The sequence below is a fragment of the Liolophura sinensis genome, chromosome 3, assembly GCF_032854445.1.
Source record: "Liolophura sinensis isolate JHLJ2023 chromosome 3, CUHK_Ljap_v2, whole genome shotgun sequence".
In the NCBI taxonomy this organism is placed as follows: Eukaryota; Metazoa; Mollusca; class Polyplacophora; order Chitonida; family Chitonidae; genus Liolophura; species Liolophura sinensis.
In genome coordinates this window covers 12,001,978-12,017,926 of record NC_088297.1, presented here as the reverse complement: position 1 = coordinate 12,017,926, position 15,949 = coordinate 12,001,978, and the positions used below count along the sequence as shown (strand labels likewise).

Sequence of the window (15,949 nt, the reverse complement as noted above, 5' to 3'; positions counted from 1 at the left end):
AAGATTTCATAGGTAAATTTTCTGGGCGAATGTTACAGTATTGTAAGGTGCAAAACTGCAACTCCGGTAAAACCGCATAACAACCAACGAATACTATGATGTATCTCTCGTAAAAAAAAAAAAAGAAAAAGCCTTTATTTCAGAAAATAAACAAATTTGTAGAAATAATTGTACCCGATCATTGTATACTGAAATACATCAAAGAAAATTTGTAGACTTGGCCATACATATTTTCAGTACCACATCCTTGGATATGGACATTTGTGTGCAACACCTGTAAAACATTGCTAAAAATGCACAGCTGATGTACATGTATATATGTGACCTGATTGTGAATTTAATATGCACAATTTACAATCTAGAAACAACTAAATGCAGTTGTTGGTAAAGAATAACCACTTCATTACCATCTGTGGTTAGTAACATTGCTTCTGTACATGAATATCATCTTGGCTAATGAATTTCTCTTATTGAGGGATAGCTAATCTCAAGTTATCTCAACATTACGGTTTGCATGTACGCAAAAAGAAATCTTTCAGATTTTTGATAGTCATTTTTTCAATTGTGATCATCCTCGATCACTATGGCAGCAAACCATGATAGTTTGTAATCAGTCAGGCCCTGTTAATATCTCCGGCAGTGGCGTCACAGATCGGCCATTTTGAATAGATTTGTTATTGACGTCCGAGCCGTCGTTGTTCACCTCTATCGTTACGCTCTTAGGCTGCGCCCACTTTTGTATGTCTCCTGAGGCGAAGGCAAGATAAAACACGGTCCCGAACACGTAAATCCCACAGGAGATGTAGAACACTTTCTGCCACTGTGCTGAGGTTTGCTGAAACAGGCAAGATATAAAAGTTATGAGCTGTAAGAATTAGAGGACCACTGGACACATGGCGAGCGTGTAGTGAGAAATTCAGTAGCACTAGAGTGTATTTGCATGGACCAAAGTTGCGCTTCTACATTCTCTATGTGAACAATTACAGCTATCTGCCAAAATATGGTTCCATCATAATGAGCTGTGCAAAGTGAGGACTATTCTGCCAATCTTGAGTGTTGAAAACATTGATACTTGGTCACAAAGCCTAGTATGAGAGTAAAATTATATAAAAGAAAGCATGGAAATCGGACAAAGAAAAAGGCGGTTTTTCAGTTTTGTACTTATTCCAGGCATTTTTGGATTGTTTTAGAGTCGGGTGTCGCGTAAAACACAAATTCTGTATACTGTAATTGGCTACTACATGCAACGTTGAACACCAACGCGTGTAAAAATTAGACACAGGCTTCGGACCATACCTGCGTCATAACATACGGCGCCTCATTCTAAAACTTCACATTAATCGCGCTAAAATGAACAACGATACAGTCATTATTTCTTATACATAACTGGCATTGCCAAGGTGTCACGTTCAACGTTCTCATACCACTTTTAAACCATAAAATAGACACACAGGGGACCCATAACTAGGGAGTATGCACTCATATCAAACCGGGAAATTCAGGGAATTGTTTTCACTTTTGATTTCGTCTGATACGTTCTATTTCCCTTTCCTGCTGAAAATTTCTGTACATATGCACATTACTTTTTGCTGTATTTTACGACATAGACAAAGTACTGTAAATCCTTTAAAAAACAAATGTAGCTGATTTACAAATATTATTGGGGGCCTCCGTGGCTTAGTTGGTTAGCGCGCTACGGCAGCGTAATGATCCATGAGCCTCTCACCAATGTGGTCACCAAGTTCAGCTCATGCTGGCTTCCTCTGGCCGTACGTGGGAATGTCTGTCAGCAACCTGCGGATGGTCGTGGGTTTCCCCCGGGCTATATATCTTCCGGGTTCCTGCCGCCATAAAGCTGGCCGCCGTCGTATAAGTGAAATATTATTGAGTACGGCGTAAAACAGCAATCAAATAAATATATATATATATACAATAATTACAACTATTATTGTACAAATACAAGTTCACATCAAAGGCATACCGTCGAATTACCTACACTCATTTTAGCTTTAAATTATCATGATGTCGGTGTATACGGCCTATTGGTGTTCACACATTTGCAACACTTTGGCTTCGGCAGTAAAATTCCCCAAACTGCCAGCAAACTTCACTGTGAAAATAAAGTACATGTACACCATTTCTTATTCACAGTGTTGTTACACATGTGCAAAAAAATAAATAAAAAAAAAAAAAAAAAGCAATTGTTACGTCATTGCGTCAAAGAGAGCATTTGTAACCAATGAGTGGGACATCCGGTTGACCTACTAGCAACAATACTGTTTATGATTGGTCAACTGCGTGTTCTTGATTGACAGTTCGGAAAGGTCTATAATACTTCCACAAAGACATGTATACACACTGTCCTACATTTATGGTTATGCATGTACCTGTTTATCCGTGAGGTACCCAGCGAGAATTGGGCCAAGGAAGCCTGGAAGTGTTCCGAAACAGTTCGTCAAACCCATTAGAGTACCTGTGGACATCGAATGTGGAATGGAGTGAAAGAAAAAGTTCAAAGACGACGATCATGTAAGGCTCAACTAAGACACAACTGAAAATCATGCGTACAGTACTATCACCTACTTTCATTTTTTGAGGTTTTTGAAGAGACTTTAAATGTTTGAATATGTTTGGCTTTCTGAACCTCATACCAGTTGATTGCGTACTCTTAAACGAAAATGTCTATGGTTTACGATTTAGCTCCTTCGTTAAAAAAACAAAGGGCACCTTATGGTCCAACTGGGGCAAAATGTGTCCCGATAATGTTTTGTGTTTACAAACCTCACCTGAAAATTTCGGCGCAATATCCAGGTGGTTGACTATGAAACCAGACATGTAAATCCCCGAGAGACCAAGCGCCAATGTCAAAAACGCCACGTCTAACGTCGCGTTACATCCCGAATAACCGGCCGCCACAAGAAACCCACCGGGAAACAGGAAACCTGGAGAATACAAAGATGTGAAACCTAGCTTAGGCAGTGCAAACAAAAAGTGAATTCGAATGAATGACCGTGGCTTAATGTCACTTAGGTAATATTGCAGCCTTGTCGAGAAGAGGGGGGGGTGGGGGGGTGGGGGGTGGGGGGGGGGGGTCTACGCTTCTTTTACATTACTTTATAAACTTTACTGTGGTGAACCTTTCTACTCACCAGTCAAAAGTTTTACCAGATCACCATTTTTACTTGATAATATCATAGTTCAGCATTCTGATGAAAATAATCATAGAGTCCTATACCACGACCCACTTACATCCATAGACTACCCAATGCTGTGGCCAGTTTCCGGGCGTGTACTATTGACAAGTACCGATGTTCTCTCAGGTAATCCACCACAAACCCTGTCACCTTCATCGTCATCCATGGACAGTGACACAGACTTACCCAGTCTTGGGGACAGTTTCCAAGCATGTACCGTGGACAAGTAACGCTGTTCTCTCAGGTAATCCACCACAAACCCTGTCACATTCATCGCCACTCATGGACAGTGACACGGATTTACCCAGTGTTGTGGCCGTTTCCGGTCGTGTACCGTGGACAGGTAACGCTGTTCTCTCAGGTAATCCACCTCAAACCCTGTCACATTGTCACCCACGGACAGTGACACAGACTTACCCAGTGCTGTGACCAGTTTCCGGTCGTGTACCGTGGACAGGTAACGCTGTTCTCTCAGGTAATCCACCTCAAACCCTGTCACATTGTCACCCACGGACAGTGACACAGACTTACCCAGTGCTATGGCCAGTTTCTGGTCGTGTACCGTGGACAGGTAACGATGTTCTCTCAGGTAATCCACCACAAACCCTGTCACGTTCATCGTCACCCACGGACAGTGACACAGACTTACCCAGTGCTGTGGCCAGTTTCCGGTCGTGTACCGTGGACAGGTAACGATGTTCTCTCAGGTAATCCACCACAAACCCTGTCACGTTCATCGTCACCCACGGACAGTGACACAGACTTACCCAGTGCTGTGGCCAGTTTCCGGTCGTGTACCGTGGACAGGTAACGATGTTCTCTCAGGTAATCCACCACAAACCCTGTCACGTTCATCGTCACCCACGGACAGTGACACAGACTTACCCAGTGCTGTGGCCAGTTTCCGGTCGTGTACCGTGGACGGGTAACGCTGTTCTCTCAGGTTATCCACCTCAAACCCTGTCACATTGTCACCCACGGACAGTGACACAGACTTACCCAGTGCTGTGGCCAGTTTCCGGTCGTATACCGTGGACAGGTAACGATGTTCTCTCAGGTAATCCACCACAAACCCTGTCACGTTCATCGTCACCCACGGACAGTGACACAGACTTACCCAGTGCTGTGGCCAGTTTCCCGGCGTGTACTGTGGACAAGTAACGATGTTCTCTCAGGTAATCCACCACAAACCCTGTCACATTCATCGTCACCCACGGACAGTGACACAGACTTACCCAGTGCTGTGGCCAGTTTCCCGGCGTGTACTGTGGACAAGTAACGATGTTCTCTCAGGTAATCCACCACAAACCCTGTCACATTCATCGCCACTCATGGACAGTGACACAGACTTACACAGTGCTGTGGCCAGTTTCCGGTCGTGTACCGTGGACAGGTAACGCTGTTCTCTCAGGTAATCCACCTCAAACCCTGTCACATTGTCACCCACGAACAGTGACACAGACTTACCCAGTGCTGTGGCCAGTTTCCGATCGTGTACCGTGGACAGGTAACGATGTTCTCTCAGGTAATCCACCACAAACCCTGTCACATTCATCGCCACCCATGGACAGTGACACAGACTTACCCAGTGATGTGGCCAGTTTTCGGGCATGTACCGTGGACAAGTAACGATGTTCTCTCAGGTAATCCACCACAAACCCCGTCACATTCATCGTTACCCAACAGCAGAAATAAGGCAGCGCTGACAAAAGACCATTCTGGAAACAAATCCGACATGAATATTCATCGGCTGATGACGTGTTAGATTAATTATATATTAATACATTAGCAAACTGTGTTTTGTTTCCATTACATGCTTTACATTTAATCTATATCCAACTTAAAAAATGCCGGGATTCGGATCCAAAAAACCGCCATAATGTAATGGATTTTTTACATACAATGTAGATCCAAGGCCAAGATGCATGTACACAAAATGTCATTCAAACCGTGCATTTTACTGTGCAGACAGTAAAACCAGAGCAGCAACGACAAAGTGACTGTTGACAGATAGTGACAGGTAACCGGTGAAATCCAGCCTCTTGCAATTTTTGGAGTTAGAAAAGTAATATTTGTGAGTTACAACTTTCCCGCCAGCAAAAACATAATTGCTGTGACATTGGTAATGGAAGAAATCTGCAGCGACCAGAAGTACTTTTACCAAAATACTATAAACAAAACATAATACGAGAATTTAACTCACGACAATAAGAATTTTGGGATAATTTTTCAAAAAGGAATAAAACAAATACTATACAACTGTTTATATACAAATGCTCTTTTATTTAATGTTGAGTTTATTTCTTAGGATTGTTTGTAGAGTTCAGTACTATGTAAAATACCTCTTTGATGTTAAAATGTAGAACCTCGGACAGGTAAGTTGGAAGACAGGTAAGCAGAGTGTAGAAACCCCAATTGTTACAGAAATGAGCGATGAAAATCGCCCAGAAGGGCATGGACGTGAAAATACCTAGCCATGGTGTCCTTTCTCTCTGGGAACAAAGAAACGATCAGTTTAATAATGAACTGATTGACTGACAGATTTGGTCCATTTGACAAGTAAGAAGGTAATTCAGTAATAGCGAACCCAGTTTATAACTGACTTGGTTTTGGAGTCTGCCAGCAACCTGCGGATGGTCTACCTGGTATTCTCCCACATAATGCTGGCTGCCGTCGTGTGTGTGTGAAATATTCTCTAGTACGGCGTAAAATACCAATTAAAATAAACAAATAACTTCATTTTACTAAAAAATTAATCTGTTGATTGTAACAGAAGTCTGTTGTCTGACTGGTGAAAGAATGTATTCTGTTATTGTTACACCATCTTCTTTCATATTCAACATAACATCCTTCTAGTCTAATAAAATATTTGTTTTGAATTAACAGAATATGTGTGTTATATTTAACAGAATAATCTGCTGCAAGAGCAGAATACTTTCAAGTATTACTCAGACAACAGACTGTTAAATTTAACAGATTATTTTTTTTGAGTGTAGGTATGCAAACGGTCGCACGTGCTTCCTCGACCGCTTGTTCCCACCAAGGCCCCAAAAGCAGTGACCGCTCCCTTGTCTAAGACCACTTTTGAACTTGTAACGCATGTGTTTCAGGTAATGAATGAAAAACGACTCTAACCACTAGACCATGCATGATCGGCCTGCTTCCACACATACTTGAACTGTTTGCTTATAAAACATGTCCACTTTGTGTGAAACACTTCTTAAAACATTCAACATTTGTACTTGGGTGTTCTCCGGGCCCTTCCCATTTTCCTCTCACCAATATGCTGGCCGCCGTCGTATAAGTGAAAAATTCTTGAGTACGGCGTAAAACACCAATCAAATAAATAAATCAATCAATCAATTAAACATTTGTACAATTTTTATCAGATGTTTTACATTAATTATTATTTATCTTTCCATTTTTTTCATATTCATGGATATTCATTTTTTGTATAATATATGTGTATAGCAACCTTCATGCATTTACCTGTGGCTTTGAACCTATGGATTGCTCTATGAAATCCCTTTCCTCTGTAGATATGGTGGAATGTTTAGCCGGTGTGTCAGCCACCATGAACATCCAGACAACGAACCACAAACAACCCACAGCACCTAAAACAAATGGTTTGATAATTAATCACCGGAGTGTTCGGGGAGACCGCAAACATAAACCTCCACACAACGATCCACAAATAACCCAGATCTCCTACAACAAATTGTGTCAGAATTAACCAGCCCAGTGTCTGAAAAAAGATAGACTCAGCCAGTGTAGGCCTATACATCCACATAGCAAACAAAACACAAGGAGAAGAAAACATGAAAGTTATGTCAAATTCAAATGGAAGAGCGTGAAAACTTATTTGTAAATATGGTCTTAAATTTTTTTTCTGGATTTTTTCTTTCAGGTGAAAAGGTAATTTGAAATATTTTTTGTGTGATAGGTATTTTGGACCAACTCTTGGTCTCCATTGCCTTTCTGTGATAAAAGTCGTTAGCGTGACAGCGCGGCACAATGGCCTCTCACGAATGCGTTTGCTTTGAGTTCAAGTCCAGCCTTTGTTGGCTTCCTCTCCGGCCGTACGTGGTCTGCCTGGAAGGTCAATTTATAGATGGTCGTGATTTTCCTCCGGGGTTCTGCCCTATTTCCTCCCACCATAATGCTGGCCCCCGACGTATAGGTGAAATATTCTCGAGTACGGTTTACAACATCAATGGAATAAATAAATACGTCTTTATGTAATAATGTTATAAATGAGAATGTAACATATGTTTAATATTTTCAAAAAATCGAAAAAAGCACAGAAGACCACATTTACAACTAACTTTTCGAACTCTGTCACCTAATCTTTATGTAACTTTTATGTTTTCTACATCTTTAACGAATCTACAAACCACACGGTACGACCGGGTCCGGCGACATTGTATTACAGCCACTATGAACATCTACACAACAAACCACATGAAACCCACAATACCTAAAGCAAGTGGTAAAAAATGATTATACGGGGGAGTGTATATAGTGTCAACTACCATAAACATCCACACTGGAAACCACTCAGAGTCGAGATAACGTTCAACAAACGATTGATTCTTTGTAATCTTCATATATATCTGGTGAGTGTGGTGTTTCGTCATATGCGTACGTCATACTGTACGTATGTGTTTCAGTGTGTGCGCACCGAACTTGTGCATCTGTCTGAGCTTCCTTACTTTGTGATTTAATGGGGAGACGGCATATTTTCGTGAGGTGGCGTCAATGTGAAGCAGGACCTCAAGCCATTGCTAATCAAGAATGGATTGTAGCGTAACGTCTACACCGTTACAATGTATCAGTTTATACTGAGCTGGGAAAGGAACATTTGATGTCAATAAAATGACGTCAAGGTCCTCCAGCCCTGTATTGGACAGGTCCCCATTACTTCATATCCATCTTACGGATATACCATAGTAAGTTGTTCAAGTTGCGATATTTAATATGGAAGATCTCACCGAATATATAAAACACTGCAGGCCAACCACCGAATATGTGGGAATCACAGAGGATGCCAGAGATGGGTAATGACACAACAGTTCCCATCTGGGCACCTGAAATACGAAACAACATGGTGTCAGTGGCGGTACATGCACATGTACAGCTGAATGGGTTCCCCTGTCTGTCACCATAGTGCCCTTCAATATTTTTTGGTTACATGACATCCGCACCAGTCCTGTGATGGGCTCTGGAGTCCCTCACCAATGCGGACGCTGTGAGTTCAAATCCAGCTCATACACTCTTCCTCTCCGATCGTACCTGGGAAGGTCTTCCAGCAACCTGCGGATGATAGTGTGTTTCCCCCGGACTATGTGCGGTTTCCTTCCACCATAATGTTGACCACCGTCTTATGAGTGAAAATTTCTTGAGCACGACGGTGTAAAATCATACATCAGTCGTCATGCATAACGAACGTTCCAAGACAATAAACATGAAGTCGGTTTGACGGGTATAGGTCGACGAAGGGCGTTGATAAGTTTCAGAGATCTACCCATTTTTGTCCACCCTCATCCGTCATACCTGACTAAAGAAACAAAACAAAAACAAAACTGACACCCCCTCCTCCCCCCCCCCCCCAAAACAAACAACAACAGAAAAACCACACAAGAAAACAGGAAGCTCAATGAATTAAGAAAAACAAACCTGCATATGTGATTGAAACCAATCGGCTTCTCTCCCACACCGGCGCCCACTTGCCAAACATGGCATGCATTGCCGGGAACGTCACACCCTGTATAACACAATGAACAGAGAATATATCCTATAAATTATACGGCTACAGCCTTCATAATAACAAAAATAATGAAATATTGATTTTTTGTCATCAAAGCCGTAATGGGTAAGGTAAATACACCAATTCCTCCAACTTGTCAACCGCCTCTGCAACCAGTAATTCGAAATATTCTGAGAGAATTATGGGGTGTGGAGAAATAATTAGCACAGTATTGTGAAGTTTGTATCTTTAATGACACAACAAATCATTTTAGTGTCAACTTTCTGATAACTGTATGCAAAAATTCCACTGATTAAGTTGCTTTAGTGGTTGAAAAGGTTGAAGATTTAAATATGTACATATGCTACATTTTCACTTTATATTCCCCACTGGACAAAGTGATAGTGATTTTCGAAATCAGAGGTAAACTACCACGGCTCTGAGAGATCATTGTTGGATGATCGCCGAATAAATTCACGTATAAATATCAATATTCAATTTAAGTAAATAACGCTTTTAAAAATAAGAGGGTTTCGGTCACCCTGGAGAAATTTTGGTTGGACAAAAACGCGAATAGTATATGTAGAGGATAACCTCAAGGGATTGGAATAAATCTACTCATAAGTGATTACCTCTCCTATTCCCTCTAGGATCCTGATCAAGATCAACACTCCGACGTGTAGTCTCGCAGCGACCGGCGTCAACAACGTCAGCGCCGACGTACACAGGACACCAAATCCAAACAGTTTTTTTCCACCAAAATTCTCGGCAATCCAACCTCCTGGAATCTGGGTGGTGACGTAACCGTAGAAGAACGAGCCTAGAATGATTCCCTGCAGTGACGGGCTCCAGTCAAACTCTCCCTTCTGTGGCAAGAAAATATGATATGGATGAATTTGAACACGTGATGATCGTGGGTTTCCCCCGGGCTCTGCGCGGTTTCCTCCCACCATAATGCTAGCAGCCGTCGTATAAGTGAAATATTCTTGATTATGGCGTAGAACACCAATGAAATAAATAAATAAATGAACAGAATTTTGAACATTGCTGCAAATGGATAAAAGTGTTTAGACGTTGAAAATTATGTGGTTAGTGTTCTGCTCAAGTATTCCTTTAAGCAAGCGTACTTAAGTATTTACATATTTATGAATTATTAGGAATGATTTAGGGATCTATCTTCCAGGCAGGGATTCTCTTTTTATTCATATTCACTTAAAGAAAACCTTCTTGCAAACTTTTTATTTTAGTGTAAGTGTGATTTAAGTGATATCGTATGGTATCGGATACTATAAATCGAGTCAAAGAAGCTTTCTCACAAATGCAAATTTTTGAATGCATTCAGGCTTTCCGATTGGCCAAGCAAGCCTGGTTTCTGAATGGGGTTCATTTGAACTGATGATTGCTCTCTAGTGATGTATGAGTAATACGATTTCATACAGTCATGCATTCATGCAGTCAGTCTATAAAACGTCATTGCAAATAATTATAATTAAGACGTACAGCATAGAGAGAAAAACCAGAGCAGCGACGACAGTGCGATATCTGGGAAATGATCACACGTAACCGGTGAAATACGGACTTTTTCAATTTATCTCAGTTAGGGTTTCATTCTAACTGTCCATGTAAATGTATGAAAGGTAGCAATTTACACGCCATGACTTAAGCAGAATTAGGTCAAAAAATGCAGTGATGTTAATTACAATTGATTAGACGTCAGTTATCAAGAAATACTCAAAATGCTATTTCGTCATCATATTAAACATAGGCCTACAATAGCATTGAAAGAATGCTTACGGACCAGGGCTCGGGGATACTTAGTCCACCAGTGGAATTCTGGTTTTTGCAGAAACACGACATAATTAGGGCGTACAACACAGGGAGAAAAACCACAGCATCGACAACATTGTGATAGTTGGCAAATGGTCACACCGGTGAAATACAGCCTTTGGTCAATTTACGTCATGCAGTTATGGTTTAATTCTAACTGTTCGTGTTAATGCTTAAATAGTAGCAAAATGCGTGCTCCCGATCATTATGGCTTAACCAGAAATAGGTAAAAAAAAAACAAAACAAAAAAAAAACAACCCCCCCCCCCCAAAAAAAAACAACAACAACAGAAATGAACAACAGTCATTAAGCTTGGCATTTCACCGGGTACACGAGTGAGCATATATCACCCATCAAACTCATCACAGCTCTGATTTTACTCTCTGTCATGCAGTCGTATATATCAGTGTCGTTAGGCGGGTCTGGTCTTACCCGATAGACGTCAGGGACGTCGGTGTTGTTAGGACCAGGGCATTCCGATGTGGCGTTTTCCACCTTCGTCTCATTGAGCGTCACCATCTCCACCAGAGCGACGCTAAGGTTCACGCGTAGCGCGTAGACATTAACGAAGCCGAGGAAACCCAAAAATGTCAGAATGTACCTCTTTGGAATTCCAGGAACTAAAAAGGGACGCAGAGAATCTCAATTATTCAACAATTTAGACTGTATAAAACAAAGGTTCATAAATGTGAAGACGTTCCGCTTTGAGATTTTGGGTTCTAAACAACAACAACAACACGGAGAATTTCAGTTATTCAAAAATATAGACTGTGAAAAAGAAAGAATCCTAAACGTGAAGACGTTCCTCTTTGAGATTTTGGGTTCTAAACAACAACAACAACAACACAGAGAATTTCAGTTAATCAACAATATAGACTGTGAAAAAGAAAGAATCACAAATGTGAAGACGCTCCTCTTTGAGATTTTGGGTCTTAAACAACAACAACAACACGGAGAATTTCAGTTATTCAACAAAATAGACTGTGAAAAAGAAAGGTTCATAAATGTGAAGACGCTCCTCTTTGAGATTTTGGGTTCTAAACAACAGTAACAGCACAGGGAATTTCAGTTATTCAACAATATAGACTGTGAAAAAGAAAGACATAAATGTGAAGACGCTCCTCTGACATTTTGGGTTCTAAACAACAACAACACGGAGAATTTCAGTTATTCAGCAATACAGACTGTGAAAAAGAAAGGTTCATAAAGGTGAAGACGTTCCTCAATAAATGCCAAAATAAAACACTACGACATAAAGTAAAACGTTATTCTACAAATTACCAAGAACTAAACAACAAGAACACGAGGAATCTCAAGTACAGGGTAATTCATATCTTAATAGGGTGATAAACGCTCCATCTCATTTTGTGTCACTTTATACACCGGTCGTTATTTAACTGTAGTTCTTTAAGGAAGAACCCTATATTTCGTGACTTTGTTCAATCAGTTATCCAACGTAATACTTTTATATGTGACCCCAAACACCTCTCATTTCTTCTCCTGTTCTTCTCTTTTTTATATCTTCAAGTGGATACCCTTTGTCTGATGTCTTTGCCACTTAACATATTCAGTTATTCCCCTTTTCAGAGAGATCCTATACTAGTATTTCGTGTCTTTGATACGTCAGTTATTCAGTTGTATCTCTCTACGGAGTACTTTATATTTTGTGTCTTTCTTACGTCACTTACTCAGTTGTATCTCTTTACGGAGGTACCTTGTAATTCGTGTCTGTGTTCCGTCAGTTACAAAGGGTAGATACCTATCTATCCAAACACAAGGTCACTGAATCAAGTACATGTATTCCGTCAGTTACAAAGGGAAGATACTTATCTATCCATCTATTGCTTTTCGTGCTTTTACTTTATATTTCGTGTCTTTTATTCAGTTGTATTTGTTTACGGGGGTATCTTATAATTCAGGTCTTTATTCCGTCATTTACAAAGGGAACATAGGGCCTACCCATCTATCCATATATAATGTCAAAGAATCAAGATCAGGTAGCTGAAATTACACAATATTAATAAAAGCAAAGACGATTCTTGAATACTTACCTTTGGGAGCTTTTCGCTGTGCGCCCTCTTGCTCCGAATGCAGGTTGGTGAGGCTGCCCCCGTCCCCAGTGTCAGCGGTGGGGAGGAGGGGACGCTTTTCCTCCTGGAGAGACATTCTCCTGGCTTAACTGAGGGCACCAAATCGAGCAAAGGTCACTGAAACCAGACAAATTTCACTGAAAATTAGAAAATATCATTAAAAGCAGACAATGTCATTACAAGCAGACAAGATTATTAAAAACCAAACACGGTCACTAACACCAGACAAGGTCGCTGGAACCAGAAAAGTTCACCATAACTAGACCAGGTTACCAAAATCAGACAAGGTCGCTCAAAGCTAATGTTACTGAAAACAGACAAGGTCTCTGTAAGCAGACATGGTCACTCAAACCAGACATGGTCAATGAAACCAGATAATGTCGCTGAAACCAGATAATGCTGAGGAAAGCACACAAAGGTCATTGAAGCCAAACAAGATCCCTGAAATGAGACACGGTTATTAAAATTAGACAAGTTAGCTCAATCCAGATAATGTCACCGTAACCAGGCAAGGTTCATTTGATATGAGGGGAGATTTCAGATACACCTATGATCATGTGATATACCATAAAGGAACAACGCTCTGCACGCCAGGCACACCTTGTGAGGATCGTGATACGAAGAGACTGCTATGATAACAGATACCCACATTATCACCTCGTGGAGTCAAAAAGAAGGGACTGATATGACAACAGATATGTAGTATTATTATCTCATAATCGCTCGTGTTTTACGGAATCTTTGCGTTTACTGTACGATATATTTTCCACACCAAGTCTGTTCAGTGACAGTATTTGTCGGTGTGAACAAATCCGTGTGTTCCAGGAATGTATTAATGACGGAGACAGTTAATATCGAGTACCCAAAAGTTTAACAGCAACAACAATCTACAAGTGAAAGAATAACTATCAGCTCCCAGACGAACAATTCGTCTGGACCAAAACAAATGACCATGGCAAGGCTGGTTGCTTTGAGTTCAGTCTGATACAACGTTCTACAACAAATGAACCTATGATCAAACCAGGCGGTTGGTCCGTGTTTCTTATATACACTTATTTACATTTCCAAATCACTTTCACTCAAATCTATGCCTTCTCCTGATGGCGGAACAGAACCTAATGGAGAGTGCTCGAGTCATTTCCATTTGCACATAAAAGGCGCATTTCATTGGCTAAATTCATACAGTCAAGCTTCCCCATTTTGAACAGTTTATGCTGCTCGTGCCGACATGGGATGTTTCAAGCCTCATAAAAGGACATGTTAAACATGAATGTGACCTTGACATTGTTAGTAAAGAAATTTTGCACACAAATCTTTTTCAGAAATAGGTTAAAATCACAAGCTTTGATCATTTACAAAGATCAGTTGCAATCAACATCCCGGTGATCCCCATGTAGGGGAACCAACTGCACGGGAAGAATCCTATCAATTTTTGGTGGACTTGAAAAATTGTTTAAAGGTTTGTAGTTTAAGTCTTATTTTGGGAAAGGCTGGTGAACAGGGTATCTCTTGATCACACTTGTATATGTAGAAGAACCCTATTTCACTGTTCTTGGTCTACTTTCTTCAAGTGCGTTGGATCTGTGCCTTCATTACCTTCTCGTCGTTCATTTTAGCCTACGGTTGAGGAGTATATTTAGTGGTATTTTGTCAGTCCGTCATAATTGAAGCTAAAAACTCAACTTTTTTTAGCTTGTATTTGACAAAGGTTAGACTAAAAAAAGGCTTGTGTTAATCATTTCTACCATACTACACAAACACCGCACCCTCAGCGTCTTAATACGGATAAATATGTATGGTAGTTCCCGTTATGAGCAGCCTAATATATATTTTCCTTCTTCTTCAATGCCTAATTTCAGCTTTGATGACTACAGTAAATAGTCCTACAAATTTTCCGGGAGCTGTATACATGCAGTTAGCAGGTGAAAACGACTGGATTGTTACCCAATTAATTTGGAAAGTTCGAAGATATACACGCATGGGGAGTAAAAGTACCGATTTCGAATAATCTACAATGCATGCAATGCATGACTTTCTTGAAAATCAACACGTTATAGCTGTATTCGTATAATTAAATAAACACCTCTGCCACGTCTTACAATCTCATCCTAAACCTACCCAGTCACCACGACAACCCCAACCCCCCAAACCCCACCCCCCACCCACAACCACCACTCACACCTCCACCACAACCACACTCTTCAACTCCCATACGATTTCCCCACACGTAATACCCCAACCACCTTAAATATATTTTCTACTTTAATTCCAATCCTTACCACACAAATCGTAGTCTCATACATAACTGCATCGGGCCAATGTTATAATCTTACTATAACACGAATACACACGCACAGTGTGCACTGAGTAACAGCCAATAACTTCGCTTTTAAAGTACTACACACACATTAACATGAAACCCAGTTGTTTACCTAAGCATCACACGTACATAGGAAGCCATGTACGTTACCGTTAAACTTCCGTGTATACTCACCGGGATATATGACCTAAACCCCGTCAGGTGAAAAACAGAGGTAACGCTTGGGCACCGATAGCGAACATTTGCGTCACTGGGACACGATGCCACTACTCTGGAGAACAAAGACAAGCTATAGACGGGCACACAGCCTCCTTGTCCAACAGAGATAGGTCTCACCTATATCCCGTTATCAGAATTATCACAACATACTGTTAACGTATATGGGCCAATCTGCTTAACTACATCATGTGTCCTGTATATATATACACACATTTCCATAATACTCCCTACAGCGCATTAGTCGCTCTCCACCTTTCGCTTTACATCGCTGCCACCAATAGACAAGCTTGACCTTTGAAGCATGTGAGACCCACGTAGGCTTGTTTCGAATTAACCTCATCATTTGTGTCCTTCCGCGGAACTATTTAATCAGCTTTCATCAATAAAATTGTTTTAGGTGTTGGATAGAATCATGTTGCACATTCTCTAGATAAAGAGAACACATGTGTATGAAGTATTATTAGATATGAATGTTGAGACGGATTGTTTGTGTTTTCTGACATCAGCTAGAGAGACTTCGCTTTTAGTTAGAATCGCTGTGAGTTCAAGTACA

At 40.7% G+C, this 15,949-nt stretch overlaps 1 protein-coding gene across 1 annotated transcript; it reads right to left on the bottom strand.

The window, feature by feature from the left end:
• Positions 1-168: 168 nt before the first annotated feature.
• Positions 169-15,489, bottom strand: LOC135463817 (sialin-like). The gene is made up of 12 exons (XM_064741264.1): positions 15,352-15,489; positions 12,819-12,974; positions 11,200-11,387; positions 9,573-9,806; positions 8,871-8,958; positions 8,186-8,281; positions 6,684-6,808; positions 5,537-5,686; positions 4,780-4,912; positions 2,787-2,942; positions 2,388-2,473; positions 169-835 (listed from the first exon to the last, which is right to left on the bottom strand). Exons 2-12 carry the CDS (start codon positions 12,931-12,933, stop codon positions 611-613), a joined length of 1,596 nt encoding a protein of 531 aa, XP_064597334.1. The 5' UTR covers positions 12,934-12,974; positions 15,352-15,489; the 3' UTR covers positions 169-610.
• Positions 15,490-15,949: the final 460 nt, after the last annotated feature.

Excerpts from the sequence above, each read along its gene's own strand:
- LOC135463817 (XM_064741264.1), bottom strand. The coding sequence starts at position 12,933 with ATGTCTCTCCAGGAGGAAAAGCGTCCCCTCCTCCCCACCGCTGACACT. Across the intron at positions 8,959-9,572 it reads TCCTAGAGGGAATAGGAGAG|GGTGTGACGTTCCCGGCAAT; the intron begins GTAATCACTTAT and ends TGTGTTATACAG. Across the intron at positions 6,809-8,185 it reads TGCAGTGTTTTATATATTCG|GTGCTGTGGGTTGTTTGTGG; the intron begins GTGAGATCTTCC and ends CATTTGTTTTAG.